At 32.9% G+C, this 15,000-nt stretch overlaps 1 protein-coding gene across 1 annotated transcript; it reads left to right on the top strand.

Annotated features, from left to right (window-relative positions):
- Nucleotides 1–1,545: 1,545 nt before the first annotated feature.
- On the top strand, nt 1,546–7,165 carry LOC137629146 (uncharacterized). The gene is made up of 3 exons (XM_068360416.1): nt 1,546–1,954; nt 4,374–4,544; nt 6,763–7,165. Exons 1-3 carry the CDS (start codon nt 1,576–1,578, stop codon nt 6,987–6,989), a joined length of 777 nt encoding a protein of 258 aa, XP_068216517.1. The 5' UTR covers nt 1,546–1,575; the 3' UTR covers nt 6,990–7,165.
- Nucleotides 7,166–15,000: the final 7,835 nt, after the last annotated feature.

A 15,000-nucleotide genomic window follows, 5' to 3' on the forward strand; every position in this document is an offset into this window, starting at 1 on the left:
CATCATGCAATAGAATATACTGTAATATCTTCATCTCTTTAACTCCTGCTCCAATTTACGTGAAGCTTACATATAATGTATTTACATTATCAGTTTTAGACGTCGTTTTCTAGTAATATTATTCTGAGACATCGTAGTACTAAAACCACTCCTATTATCATCATTATCTCCTCCCACGCCTATTGACGCAAAGGACATCGGTTAGATTTCGACAGTCGTCTCTATCTTGAGCTTTTAATGCAATACTTCCCCATTCATCATCATCTACTGTACTTCACGCTTCATAGCCCTCAACCATGTAGGCCTGGGTCTTCCAACTCTTTTAATGCCTTATGGAGCCCAGTTAAATGTTTGCTGAACTAATCTCTTGGGGAGTGTGAAGAACATGCCCAAACCATGTCCATCTACCCCTCATCATGATCTCATCCAAATATGGCACTCGAGTAATGATAAATTTTTAAGGTATTATTGGCCGTTTGTATGAGATTATGAAATTGGGCATTTAGAACAAAAAACATTAAAAGTAATGTCTGTCCCGAGATATTTAAATCCTACGATAAGAACAGAAAAAGAAATATAAATTGAGACAAATGCCAAAAATTACAATAAATAATGGAAACATTCTCAACAAAAAAAGGTGGCAAGATGTACTTACACGTGTCTAGCTCATCACTTTGTGACAAATAGGAAGAGGTCTTATTCAAAATCGTATTTTTCATCACGTAACTCAAGTCACTCAAAACGCTTTCTTGGTACGTCATGAATGTATACAGATAATCTAACTGGAGAGCAATGCTATCTTGGCTGATCTTTTGGTTGTCGCAATTTTCCATTTTGACTTCCACGATGTTCATGATTCTTGCCATAACATCTTGGACGTCAACCGAAGGGATGTCCTTAGTGGATGTACAGATGACGAAGATGCACAAAACGAACAATGTCAACGGTCCTCTCATCTCGTCGGCTGCTCTCGAGACACTGAGTCCCAAGTCACTGAACAATGGCACATTGGCAGGGCCACAGGAGGGGCAGTATCTGGCTTGACTGTTACCACCATTCTCTTCGAATAGTTTTGGTTTTAGCGCCTGTCATTTTATACCAAGGCGTAGTAGTTTTCTCATCTTGACAGTAATAAGTCGAAGTTAGTCATGCACCAGTTTTATGGACACCAAGTCTTTAAAGCAGTTTATTATTCACCCATAGATATTACAGTCACCAGTTGCCAAATACGCATAGTTAAAATCAACTATTTAGGGTATCCGACTCTGGCCTGTCGCTCTCGGTGCATCCAGTCAGGGTAATTACCCTATTTTAGGGTAATCATGTGTCCTTTAAAGTAAATTTAAATCTAGGGTAATTGGGAGAAATAGGAGATTTTTAATATTTTGAAAATTATTTGGCTACTTCTATTTCAAAATATATGTTTTGTACGATATTTTATGGATCATACCCCCTTATCTGCAACCAATTTATCCTTACAAGGATATTAACGCTCATTTTCATGAGAATATATTTTTTTTCGTATTTAGGGTAGTTTGCCTAGATTTAGGGTAAAATGGAGTGACATCTGGGTTAATGGCAAATTGCTCCGTGGAACTTGGAAGCCTGGCGACGGGCTCATTAAGAACCGTCCACTCCAACAAGATGGTGTTACTAACGGCGGCCTTGCTCCTCTGCGGGACTCTAAGCGCTGCTGAGCCAGGGACGCCCGTCGTAGCTACGATGGAACAAGGAATCGAAGAGATTTCTTCAACTCTTCAAGCTCATGAAAGTCGTTGCTCGTACCCGACTCTCGATGCTTACCATCAACAACGTTTAGAGTGGCTTGAGAGATTTGTGGAAGGCAGAATGACAGATATTAAGAGTATCCAAAATTATAGTGAGATCATGCAAAGTCAAATAAAAGAAACACTGGATCGATACCGAAGAACTGTGCCCACGGAATCCCCTGACGGTAAGAACTTAGGCCTATCTTCTTTTCTTTTTATTTAGGCCTATAGACTATTTCATTTGGAGAGAATAAGTTCGTTGTATTTTTTTCTAGTTTGGGTGGAATTTTATTTTAAAAATTCAGCATAGATATCAAAAGTCCATTTCTATAATGAAGATTGGGTTTTAATAAAATCAGAAAATCATTAATTCACGCTAGATTGGGTCAGTGATAATTGTGTCAGGTGAATTTATGGTTTCTTGAAGATTAAATGGTTGAAAACATTCAATGCATTTGTTGGTTTCCTTCGACAATTTCATTCATGTAATTTCAGATATTTAATATAATATGTACTGTGCAATATATATACAGTAAATACAGTATATATATATATATATATATATATATATATATATATATATATATATATATATATATATACATACATATATATGTATATATATATATATATATATATATATATATATATATGTATATATATATATATATATATATATATATATATATATATATATATATATATATATATATATATATACATACATATATATGTATATATATATATATATATATATATATATATATATATATATATATATATATATATATTTATATATAGTCTTTATATATATATATATATATATATATATATATATATTCATATATTTATAAATAGTCTTTATATGTATATATATATATATATATATATATATATATATATATATATATTTATTTATTTATTTATTTATATATACATACATACATACATACATATATGTGTGTGTATGCATGAAGATAGTAAAATCTAGTGTTATGAAAATGGTTATTTCCTTAGAGAAATAAAGCCGGGTGCACACACACGTGTATATATATATATATATATATATATATATATATATATATATATATATATATGTGTGTGTGTGTGTGTGTGTGTGTGTGTGTGTGTGTGTGTGTGTGTGTGTGTACAAGCATTTGGTGACGGTTATAGAAATGGGTATTGGGTTTTTAAGGGGCATTTGACTAAAATTAGCCCCCCCCCAAAAAAAAAAAAAAACCTTATGGATATATTATAGTAGAAGACCATACTGTATACATAATCAGCATTCTACATGACACTTTATTTATTTTAAATAGAAGATTACTCAGCCCAGTGAGTCAAGCTCTAATCTTACACAATTGGCCAGATTAGATTCAGAAAGAAAAAATATTAGAATATGAATAAAGCAAGATGTTTAGTAAAACAGTCTTGATGATGATGTTGTTGTTGTTGTTGTCCATGTTATTATTTTAGCTCAGCCACAACCCTAGTTGGAAAGGCAGGATGCAATAAGTCCATGGGTAGCAACAGGGAAAAATATCAATCAAAATTCCTCTACTGGAAGGTAAAATACCTAAAATATAAAGAAAAGCAAATCATGAAATAAAGAGTATTTTAGACGAATGTTTAGTTTCTGATCTATTTGGAATTCAAAGTAGTGATAGTATGCTAAGTATATTTTTCAAAAGTTGTTTTTCATTAGAATTTGAAGTCGCGTCTTTTTGCAAGTAGAAAAAAGATCATTTGCCTGAGATCTTCCTAATTAAGAAGTTGAATCGTGGAACTTAAAAAGTTCAAATTTGTTGCGAGTGTTTTTATGTTGAACAGACTAGCATTAGTCTCTTTATATAGTTTATGTATGAATGACCTATTTTAATGTTGTTACTGTTCTTAAAATATTTCATTTTAATTGTGTTACTTCTATTGTAGTTGGTTTCCTTTCTTCACTGGGTTATTTTTCCCTGTTGGGGACTTTGAGGTCATAGCATCTTGCTTTTCCACCTAGGATTGTAGATTAGCTAATAATAATAATAATAATAATAGTAATAATAATAACAGCACATAGGTCACACAGTCTGGGTCGAATTGGACCTGGGGGTACCAGACTCATCCTTAAATACCATCATCGATAAAAGAAAATTTTTAATATTTAAAGAAGTGGAACTTGTATAAATACAATCCAAACAAAGATAATACAGTTCAAGCATTGGAAAAGTATGAGATGTATATTACATATTCTAAGAAATAATTTGCCTGAATGTATTTTTCCGGATCCTTTTCCAATCGGATTGGAGTTCTGGCTACTGACATAGTAACAAATTACTGTGTTAATTTCCCCTTACTTTACAAACAATTTAACGACATTGTTCAATTATGTAACATTTGAAAATCCTTAATAGAATTATTTAGAATGTTCAAATTTATAGGCTATACAATAATTCAATCCTTACGCTTGAAAAAAATTAATATGTGAGCAAAACACAAACTGGAAATAAGAAATAATGAATAAACAAAAGAAGAATGACCCGTTAAAGACCCTCAACTCGTCTCTTTGTCGTTTCAATCTTCATGATTAATGTTGCGTGTTTCAATTATTCACAGCTTGTGCAGCGCCCTTCCAAAGAGCTGCAGGAGGCTGTTTCTGGGCGCACAAGGGACCTCCGCTATCCTGGAGAGACGCCAGGGATTTTTGTCAACAAGAAGGCGGAGATCTGGCAACGCCGCAGAATATTCCCGGGGTGGTCGAATTCCTGAAGGAAGAACTTGGTTCAGGTTAGAAATAATCAATATCTTGTACATAATTAATAGTTATTATTTTTAGTACTTGACTTAATTGGTACTATATACTTAGTAATATTTATTTAGTTATGTATATTTTTGTCATCAGTTTTTTTCTGTTTATTAAATTACATTATATAATAACTTATTTTTCAAATATTTCATTTGGATTCAGATATTCTTTATCATGTTTATTCAATAACGTATGGAACCCAATCCATTTCTTAGGTTGATAATTTCCTGTTCAAATATGTAATTCCTTGTATATGAGATTTTTAATCGTAGTTACATTAGTTCTTCGACGATAACTGTAAATACACACTTTACCTTCCAAAGGTCATCTAAGCCGCTAATTTCCTTTATATAACAAAGAACATGCATCTGACTGTATATACACACACACACACACACACACACACACACACACATATATATATATATATATATATATATATATATATATATATATATATATATATATATATATATATATATATATATATATATATACAGTATAGGCCTATATCCTGTCACGTTATCCCCCTGAGCGTGACATGAAATATATATATATATATATATATATATATATATATATATATATATATATATATATATATATATATATATATATATATATATATATATATATATATCCTGTCGCGCTCAGTGGAGAGAGGGAGTAGTCATACCCTGGTGAGAGGTGGTTTCCTCGAGCGGTACACTCGGAAACCACATTCTCTAACAATTGCTGAATCAGCGGATTGTAGTTAGGAAAGAGGGAGGGGTGGGGGGTGGGAAGGGTTGAATCTGTGTGTGTGTATGCGTGTGTGCGTACCTATCAAAATATTTAGCCGTCCAATCACTGAGATAACTTGGTCGTTTCACAGAAGGGATCATTTGGAAATGAACAATAAGTTGGGCGCTGTTCCACGATGAAATAATTAAAATCGGTATCTCCCACGTTTAGGAACTATAATCCATTTCTTTTAGCGAGGCAGATTTGCACCGACTCGCAACGGTGCCCTTTTAGCTCGGAAAAGTTTCCTGATCGCTGATTGGTTGGACAAGATAGTTCTAACCAATCAGCGATCAGGAAACTTTTCCGAGCTAAAAGGGCACCGTTGCGAGTCGGTGCAAATATGCCTCGCTAAAAGAAATGTACCATAGGTTAAGATAACTGTGCATGTTATACAGAATTGGGATCCTTGTTAAGTGGAACCAGTTCTTATCATTGTTGTAGGAGAATTGGCACAGAGTTCGAAGTTCTGTTCTTGAGTATATTTCAGCTGTTGTCTTTCAAAAGAAAGTGATTTTACATCTATATATTAGTCAGAGTAAGACCCATATCACACACAAAAAACGTATTATTATTTTTATAGTTATTATTATTATTATTAGTAGTAGTAGTAGTAGTAGTAGTAGTAGTAGTAGCCAAGCTACAACCCTAGTTAGAAATCCAGGATGCTATAAGCCCAAGGGCTCCAACAAGGAAAATAGCACAGTGAGGAAAGGAAATAAGGACATAAACAAATACAAAAGAAGTAATGAACAATTAATATAAAATATTTCAAGAACGGTAACAATATTAAAAAATATCTTTCATATATACACTATAAAAACTTGAAAAAACAAGGGGGAGAGAAATAAGATCGAATGGTGTGCCCGAGAGTACCCTCAAGCAATAGAACAAACTACTCTAAGAGAGTGGAAAACCATGGTACAGAGGCTTGGTTTTGTGTCATCGTGAATCTCAAGCGCTTTATTGTCCACACAATGTAGCTTTGCATCCCTCATTAATAACATGAGATGCTTTTTAAAAGACCAAACTCTAAGGGTTGATTCACGTAGTCTCAGTTCGGTCTAGTTACTGGGGTGTTCACACCTTCGGTTCGAGCAGTCTTAGCGAAATTATAAATATTAGGTATTAGAAAAAAAAGCATATATGTATAGGAATATTGTTCAGTGATACTAGAAAATGTATTTACGCAGTGTACATTAACCTGTTATTGCATTTTCTGATTTTTTTTCTATCATGACCGGAGCGAGAGTGGACCGGAGCGCCAGTGTGATTGCTTTCCTTTAAAAATCATATAACAGTATTTGACCGGACCGGGACTGGAGCGAGGGCGGATTGGGACCGGACCGATAGTGTAAATCAACACTAAAAGTACCAGTGTTTACTGTCCAGTGAAGTCATCGTATTTTCCTACAGGTCTGTGGTATGTGTGGCTCGGCGGGAAGCAGGACGCTCATGGAAACTGGAAATGGCTGGAATCCGATGCTAGCATGGACTCCAGCGATGCTCTGTGGGATGAACCAGAGGTCTATCCTGAACACGTAAGCTGTGCAGCCTTCAGAAGCGAAGCTGCGTTCAAGATAGCGGTTCAGGACTGTGAAAATAACAACTGGTTCTTGTGCGAGAAGAAGATCAGAGCGTAAGGAGGATTGCCAGAGGTGGGATCGGATTGTTTCATGTGAAGCTGTGAACCGATGCTCTTTTGTTTTGAAGATTTTACGATTCTTTAAATCAGGATTATACCCTGAATGAAGATAACCTTGACATTTTGCTCTACGGAGTAATTTTTTTCTGTAGAATAATATGACCATTAAACATTTTGCTTGTCTTGTTTAACCTGACATTATTCATAAAGAAAAAAAAATGCGACTGATTATGCTTTCTGGTTCCAATTCAGATCAACCATGATTCCATAACTTTGTTGATTCGTTAGAATTATAAAAGTTTGGCAGTTTAAGCTCACCTTAATTTCATGCAATTATAGTATACACATCTTTACGTACATCATATATGAAGGAGTATATGTATTATTTCCATTTCCATTGAGAAAACACTTATGTTTCACTGTGCAACATTAGAAATATGGACTTTTTTTTTTTTGCCACCAAAAGGAGGTTAAAAAGTTTACCAAATATAGAGAAATAATTATTCACCGTAGAATTCTCTGTCGACTTCCGTTTTCAAGACATGCAGTCCTAATCAAATTAGGCTTTGGGACTAATATAGTCTATATTTATATATATATATATATATATATATATATATATATATATATATATATATATATATATATATATATATATATATATATATATATATATATATGCATGTATGTATACAGTATATATATTTATATGTATACAGTGTATTTATATATATATATATATATATATATATATATATATATATATATATATATATATATATATATATATATATATGTATGTAAATATATATATATATATATATATATATATATATATATATATATATATATATATATATATATATATACTGTGCATTATGATTTCACTATTCTGGAAATTGAAAGGGACTGATTCAATAGCTGAACATAGCATAGAGAAGAGGTCTGACTTGTTTTCGTATGCTCTGTTCTTCGATGAGGATTCAATTATACTGTTTCTTTGTTATGTGAACAGATGCGGAGAAAACAACTCTAACTTATTCTTGAGGATGTCAGAAAACTTCAAATCATTAATTTAGTCTTCTAGTATGCAGTGCTCCCTGAAGAAAATATCTTATTACTGGAATACCGCTGCAGATGATATTGTGTATTTAAATGAATATATTAAAAGTTCTGTAGCAATTCTGAAAAAAAAATAGTTATGAAATTTTAAATTTGAAAATAGTGAATTTACAGAACAGAAAAAAAAAATTCTTGAAGTATACCAGTCTGTTAAGATTTCAAAAAGAAAAAATAGAGGAAAGAAATTTTAAATTTGAAAATAGTAAATTTACAAAACGGAAAAAAAATATTCTTGAAATATACCAGTCTGTTAAGATTTCAAAAAGAAAAAATAGAGGAAAGAAATTTTAAATTTGAAAATAGTAAATTTACAGAACAGAAAAAAATATTCTTGAAATTTACCAGTCTGTTAAGATTTCAAAATATCGATATAAAAATCGCCAATCTTTTTCCAAGTTGAAAATTTAGAAGATCTAAATTTGAACAAGACCTCATTTTGGGTAAGTTAATGAATAAAATTTCAAAATATCGATATAAAAATCACCAATCTTTTTCCAAGTTAAAAATTTAGATCAAAATTATCGGAACAAAACCTAATTTTATGTAAACCTTCTAAAGTATCATTGCCATTCAGAGTACTAACAAGGTCTTTGTTGGTTTCCTCGTAGCGGTAAGTTCAGAATAGTAGCAAGGTCTTTGTTGGTTTCCTCGTAGCAATAAGTTCAGAATAGTAGCAAGGTCTTTGTTGGTTTCCTCGTAGCGATAAGTTCAGAATAGCAGCAAAGTCTTAGTTGGTTTCCTCGTAGCGATAAGTTCAGAATAGCAGCAAGGTCTTTGTTGGTTTCCTCGTAGCGATAAGTTCAGAATAGCAGCAAGGTCTTTGTTGGTTTCCTCGTAGCGATAAGTTCAGAATAGCAGCAAGGTCTTAGTTGGTTTCCTCGTAGCGATAAGTTCAGAATAGCAGCAAGGTCTTTGTTGGTTTCCTCGTAGCGATAAGTTCAGAATAGCAGCAAGGTCTTTGTTGGTTTCCTCGTAGCGATAAGTTCAGAATAGCAGCAAGGTCTTTGTTGGTTTCCTCGTAGCGGTAAGTTCAGAATAGCAGCAAGGTCTTTGTTGGTTTCCTCGTAGCGATAAGTTCAGAATAGCAGCAAGGTCTTTGTTGGTTTCCTCGTAGCGGTAAGTTCAGAATAGCAGCAAGGTCTTTGTTGGTTTCCTCGTAGCGATAAGTTCAGAATAGCAGCAAGGTCTTTGTTGGTTTCCTCGTAGCGATAAGTTCAGAATAGCAGCAAGGTCTTTGTTGGTTTCCTCGTAGCGGTAAGTTCAGAATAGCAGCAAGGTCTTTGTTGGTTTCCTCGTAGCGATAAGTTCAGAATAGTAGCAAGGTCTTTGTTGGTTTCCTCATAGCGATAAGTTCAGAATACTAACAAGGTCTGTGTTGGTTTCCTCTTAGTGATAAGATACATTGAAGCAACTAGCTTCCTTGAGTCTGACCTTTCGACTCATGCCACTCCACATTCATAATCAGCTTAATTGTTCGAAGTTCCTATTTAATGGATAGTTACTTTCGCATAGTGGTATATGAACTGTACAATTATTAGATATTTTATATATACATATATATATACAGTATATATATATACATATATATGTATTTATATATATATATAATATATATGTTTATATATATTCATATATATATATATATATATATATATATATATATATATATATATATACATATGCATATATGTTTATATATATTCATATATATGTATATATACTGTATATATATGCATATGTATATATATGTGTATAAATATACATATATATACACATATATACAGTATATATATATACATATATATGAATATATATATATATATATATATATATATATATATATATATATATATCAACATATATTATATATAAGCATATGTATATATATATATATATATATTTATATATATATACATATATATATGAATATATATAAACATATATTATATACATAAATATGTATATACATATATATATATATATTTATTTATATATATATATATAATATGTTTATATATATTCATATGCATATATATAATATATATGTGTATATATATGTATATATATACACACACATACGTGTGTATACAAATACAGCCGTTTCTAGTCCACTTCAGCACAAAGGCCTCAGACATGTCCATATCCATGTCTGGGGTTTATCCAGTTTCTATGACCACTCTGGCCAACTGCAGTTTGGTGATGGTGGGAGATTTTAGTCAGCACGCTAACAGCAAACCAACCTAGTATGGGTAGGCTGTTCATGACGATACACAAGCCCTTTCACTGCGTTAATGTATTTCCACTCAGGAAGGTGTATATATATATATATATATATATATATATATATATATATATATATATATATATATATATATATATACATATATGTATATATACATGTATATATATATATATATATATATATATATATACATACACATATACATATGCATATACATATAGATAATGTTAAGATATACAATGTATATGTATTTGTAAATACAGACAGCTTAGTTTGTTAATATGTTTGTCTCAAAGGCAAGTCGTATAAGCAATGATGTTAACTCCCATTTTGTCTTTGTTTAACAAAGTATGAGATATGTACCTGATAGTTAGTCGACTGTGCTTGGTAGTAACATGAGTGAAAAGGGCCTGAGCAACATTGATTATTATTATTATTAGTAGTAGTAGTAGTAGTAGTAGTAGTATTTTTGTTATTGTTGTTTCTATCAGTTTCATTATTTTTGTTATATTATTGGCATTGCTATTACTATCTTTATTATCATTATTATAAGTAAAAATAGCAAGTATTTTATACAGCAAACATAAGGTTTAAAGGACGCACATGAATGGCAGAAGCAAGTCACATTGACGTTGTCCAATCGAGCAGGTCAATGCCCTAGAGACTGACCATATACATATGATCAGCGCCCAATACCCCTCTCCACCTAAGCTAGGACCAAGGAGGGACAGGCAATGGCTGCTGGTGACTCAGTAGATAGACGTATAGGCTCCCCCAGACCCTCCCCCATCCTTAGCTCACAAGGATGGTGAGGTTGCAGCGACCAAAGAAACCGAGGAGTGTGAGCTGGACTCGAACCCCAGTCTTGCTGGCGTTCACCAGTCAGGGACGTTACCACCTCGGCCACCACAACCCTTAAAAAGCCTTCTATAGAACAGAATGTAAAAATACAACACTAAAAATGAAAAATGTTTCCAATACATAAAATAATGAATAAAAAAAAAGAAACAACGCCTCCAAAACTGTTGATGACAATTGAATGGACTCTTTTATCTATGGTAAGCAGCTCCTCTAGGAGAAGGCCACTCCAAAATCGAACCATTGTTCTCTAATCTTGAGTAGTGCCATAGCCTCTGCACCATGGTTCCACTGTCTTGGGGTAGAGTTCTCAGGCACACACACACACACACACACACACACACACACACACACACACATTCAACCCTTCCTATCCCATCTCCCTATCCTAACTATAACACGCTAGTTTGGGAAATTTGTGGGAGATTGTTGTTTACTGAGTGTTTGCAAGTCAGCGTTACAGGAAATATATATATATATATATATATATATATATATATATATATATATATATATATATATATATATATATATATATATATATATATATATATATATATATATATATATATGTATATATATGTATGTATGTATATATATATATATATATATATATATATATGTATATATGTATATATATATATATATATATATATATATATATATATATATATGTATATATATAAAGTATATATATATATATATATATATATATATATATATATATATCACATTTACATTGCTTATACATATATTCAAATGAGCCATTACTACGCCTTATTATACAATTCACTCTGCCTTGGGATCAGAGACCCAAGGGGGAATTAACTTTATAATAATAGATTCTGGTTTGGCAATGGATTCGAACTAGGACCAAAGAAGCTGAGGTTCCAGTAACACTTTGTGGCCTAGTGATAAGTCACTGAAACCCCAGTTTCCTTTATTCCGAGTTCGAATCATTGGCCAACCAGAAGCTATTATCATAAAGTTAATTCCCCCTTGGGTCTCTGATCCCGAGGCAGAGTGAATTCAATAGTAAAAGGATTTATGGCATATAAAAAATATCATCATCATCATCATCTCCTCCTCCCACACCTATATACAGTGTATATATATATATATATATATATATATATATATATATATATATATATATATATATATATATACATATATATACATATATATATATATATATATATATATATATATATATATATAGCGAGACACTTTTTCTTTACAATATAAGGGAGTTTATTGTTATTAATAGTATTACTATCTAAACTACAACCCTAGTTGAAAAAATAGAATGCTATAAGCCCAAGGCTCCTTTACACTTAGTAAGGGTAGAAGAGACTCTTTGGCTATGGTAAGCAGCTCTTCTAAAGAAGGACACTTCAAAATCAAACCACTATTCCCTGGTCTTGGGTAGTGTTATAGCCTCTCTACCATGGTCTTCCACGGCCATGGGGAAATAAACCAAGAAGGAAAGGAAATAAGAAAATGCATAAACTAGATTATATACGAGAAGTACAGAATAAAGAATATAGAATATAGTGAGACAAGGCACAACATTCAAATAGACATGTCATATATAAACTTTGAAGACAGACTCATATCACGCTGTTCAACATTAAAACATTCGCTGCAAGTTTAGAAGCCAGGGTTCTCAGTGGCTCTATCTCTTCTAACTAGATCAACTTAACCTTACTGGTGGCTTCAATGAAATAATGTCAAAATCATGATAAAGATAATTATCAAAGTTCCAATAGTTGTTCAGAGGAGTTCTCAGAAATATTTTTTCTCATAAAAGCTTAAGATCACAATGAGATTTGTCACGCAAAGGAAATGTTGTTGGCGAGACTTTAGTCTTTTGTTGATTTGCTAGGGGGCGCGAGTTTTTTTTATTTGCAATTGCATATATTAATGAATATATGCTGTTTTTATGTTATATTGACAAGAAAATATGGATAGTTCAAAACAAAAAGATGCAGGAATTCATTTAAAGGTTTAATGGTCTCTCAAGAATGGCAGAGGCAACGGACAGTGATGATGCATTAGACTGACCATATATACACATGATCAGTGCCCAAGCACCCTTTCCTCAAAAGCTAAGACCAGAGAGTGGCAGGCAATAGCTGCTGATGACTCAGCAGGCCACTGCAACCCTAAGGCCTACATACATTAGGGCAAAGAGCTGTGTAACCTTGTAGAGGGGCAATGGCTTAAACCTAGCATAAGACTGCTCGGGTTTGGTGCTGGCATCCCTGTAATCTTTAGGGAGCTAAAGGCTTATGGATGGCACTAATTAACAGCTCTGAGATGAGTCATGACAAGCCTAGCAAGCTGGCGAATGTTTACTTATTTACTCATGAATGACTTGCTTGAGGACAGACACCCATTGATCAATGCATGACCGGGCACATCCGGATCGACTGACAGACTTGAAAAGCCTACATGACGTCTGGTGAGAAAGACTCAGCAGGTAGACCCTATAGGATCCCCCAAACGCTTCATCCTTAGCTCTCAAAGATGGTGAGATTGCAGACACTACAAGAAACTATGGAGCGAGTGAGTCCCAAAGCCCATTCCAATAGATCGCCAGGCAGGGACGTTTCCAATAGGCTACCACAACCCTCCCCCCCCCCACCCCCCCACCCCCAAAAATACCATACTTTGTATTTTCTGATATTTACTTTATTCATTTTGTAGTGATCGTTATCATCTTCTTTTAACTTAGTCGATAGCAGATTTATAGAGACATTTGGTAGTAAACATTTCGGATGATAATAGAATGAAACGATGGGTCATAGAAGAAAATAAATAAAAGAATATAGCAAAATGTGAGGAAATGATCGAGATAAAACATCTGTTGTTTATGCCATGCCAAAAGGATATATATAAAGGCATTTCTAAGCCAACTCTCCAATACGGAAGTGAAAAGATGCTTCAGATTGATTTGAGATGGTCCGGCTGTGTGGAGAGAATAAAAGATAATAGATTGATGAAAGCAAATGCAATTCGGAAGAGTTTGTGGAAATGAGAAAAAGACCTATTGTCATTGTTATGATTATTATTATTATTATTATTATTATTATTATTATTATTATTATTTTGCTGTTGTTGTTGTTACTAGATAAGCTACAACCCTAATTGGAAAAGTAGGATGCTATAAGGCCTTGGGAGCAAAGGAAATAAGGAAACGTAAAATAGTACCCTTAAGCAAGGTAACTCTAACCCAAGATGCTATGGCGCTACCCAAGACCAGTGAAAAATGGTTTGATTTGGAAGTATCCTCCAAGAAGAGCTGCTTACCATAGCTAAAGATTCTCTTCTACCATTACCAAGTGTAAAGGAGCCACTTATTTTCGACCCGAAAATCATCCGAAATTTTCGAAAAAATTTTCGGCCGAAATTTTCGAAAAAAAATTTCGACCGAAAATTCGAAAAAATTTTCGACCGAAATTTTCAAAAAAATTTCGGCCCGAAAATCGGCCGAAATTTAACAATTATGGTGCAGTAGTTAGCCCCTTGAGTAATGAAGGATTGGATTGGATAATTGGATGGAAAGAGGTATTAGAAACAAGAACCTCGGAATCCAGGAAGCAAGAAAATGAAGAACAGTGTGTGAGAGGGTTCAAGGCACTGCTGAGGCGTTCCAAATGAAGAGGCCAATGATTTGAAATGTTTTTAGTCAGTGAATCATCCTTGATCCAGCATTCAAAGTATCATTGCCTTGTTATTCTTTTTATTCTTTTTTTTTCAGTTTAATTTTTACTTGTTTTTT

This window comes from Palaemon carinicauda, chromosome 37 (genome assembly GCF_036898095.1).
Source record: "Palaemon carinicauda isolate YSFRI2023 chromosome 37, ASM3689809v2, whole genome shotgun sequence".
In the NCBI taxonomy this organism is placed as follows: Eukaryota; Metazoa; Arthropoda; class Malacostraca; order Decapoda; family Palaemonidae; genus Palaemon; species Palaemon carinicauda.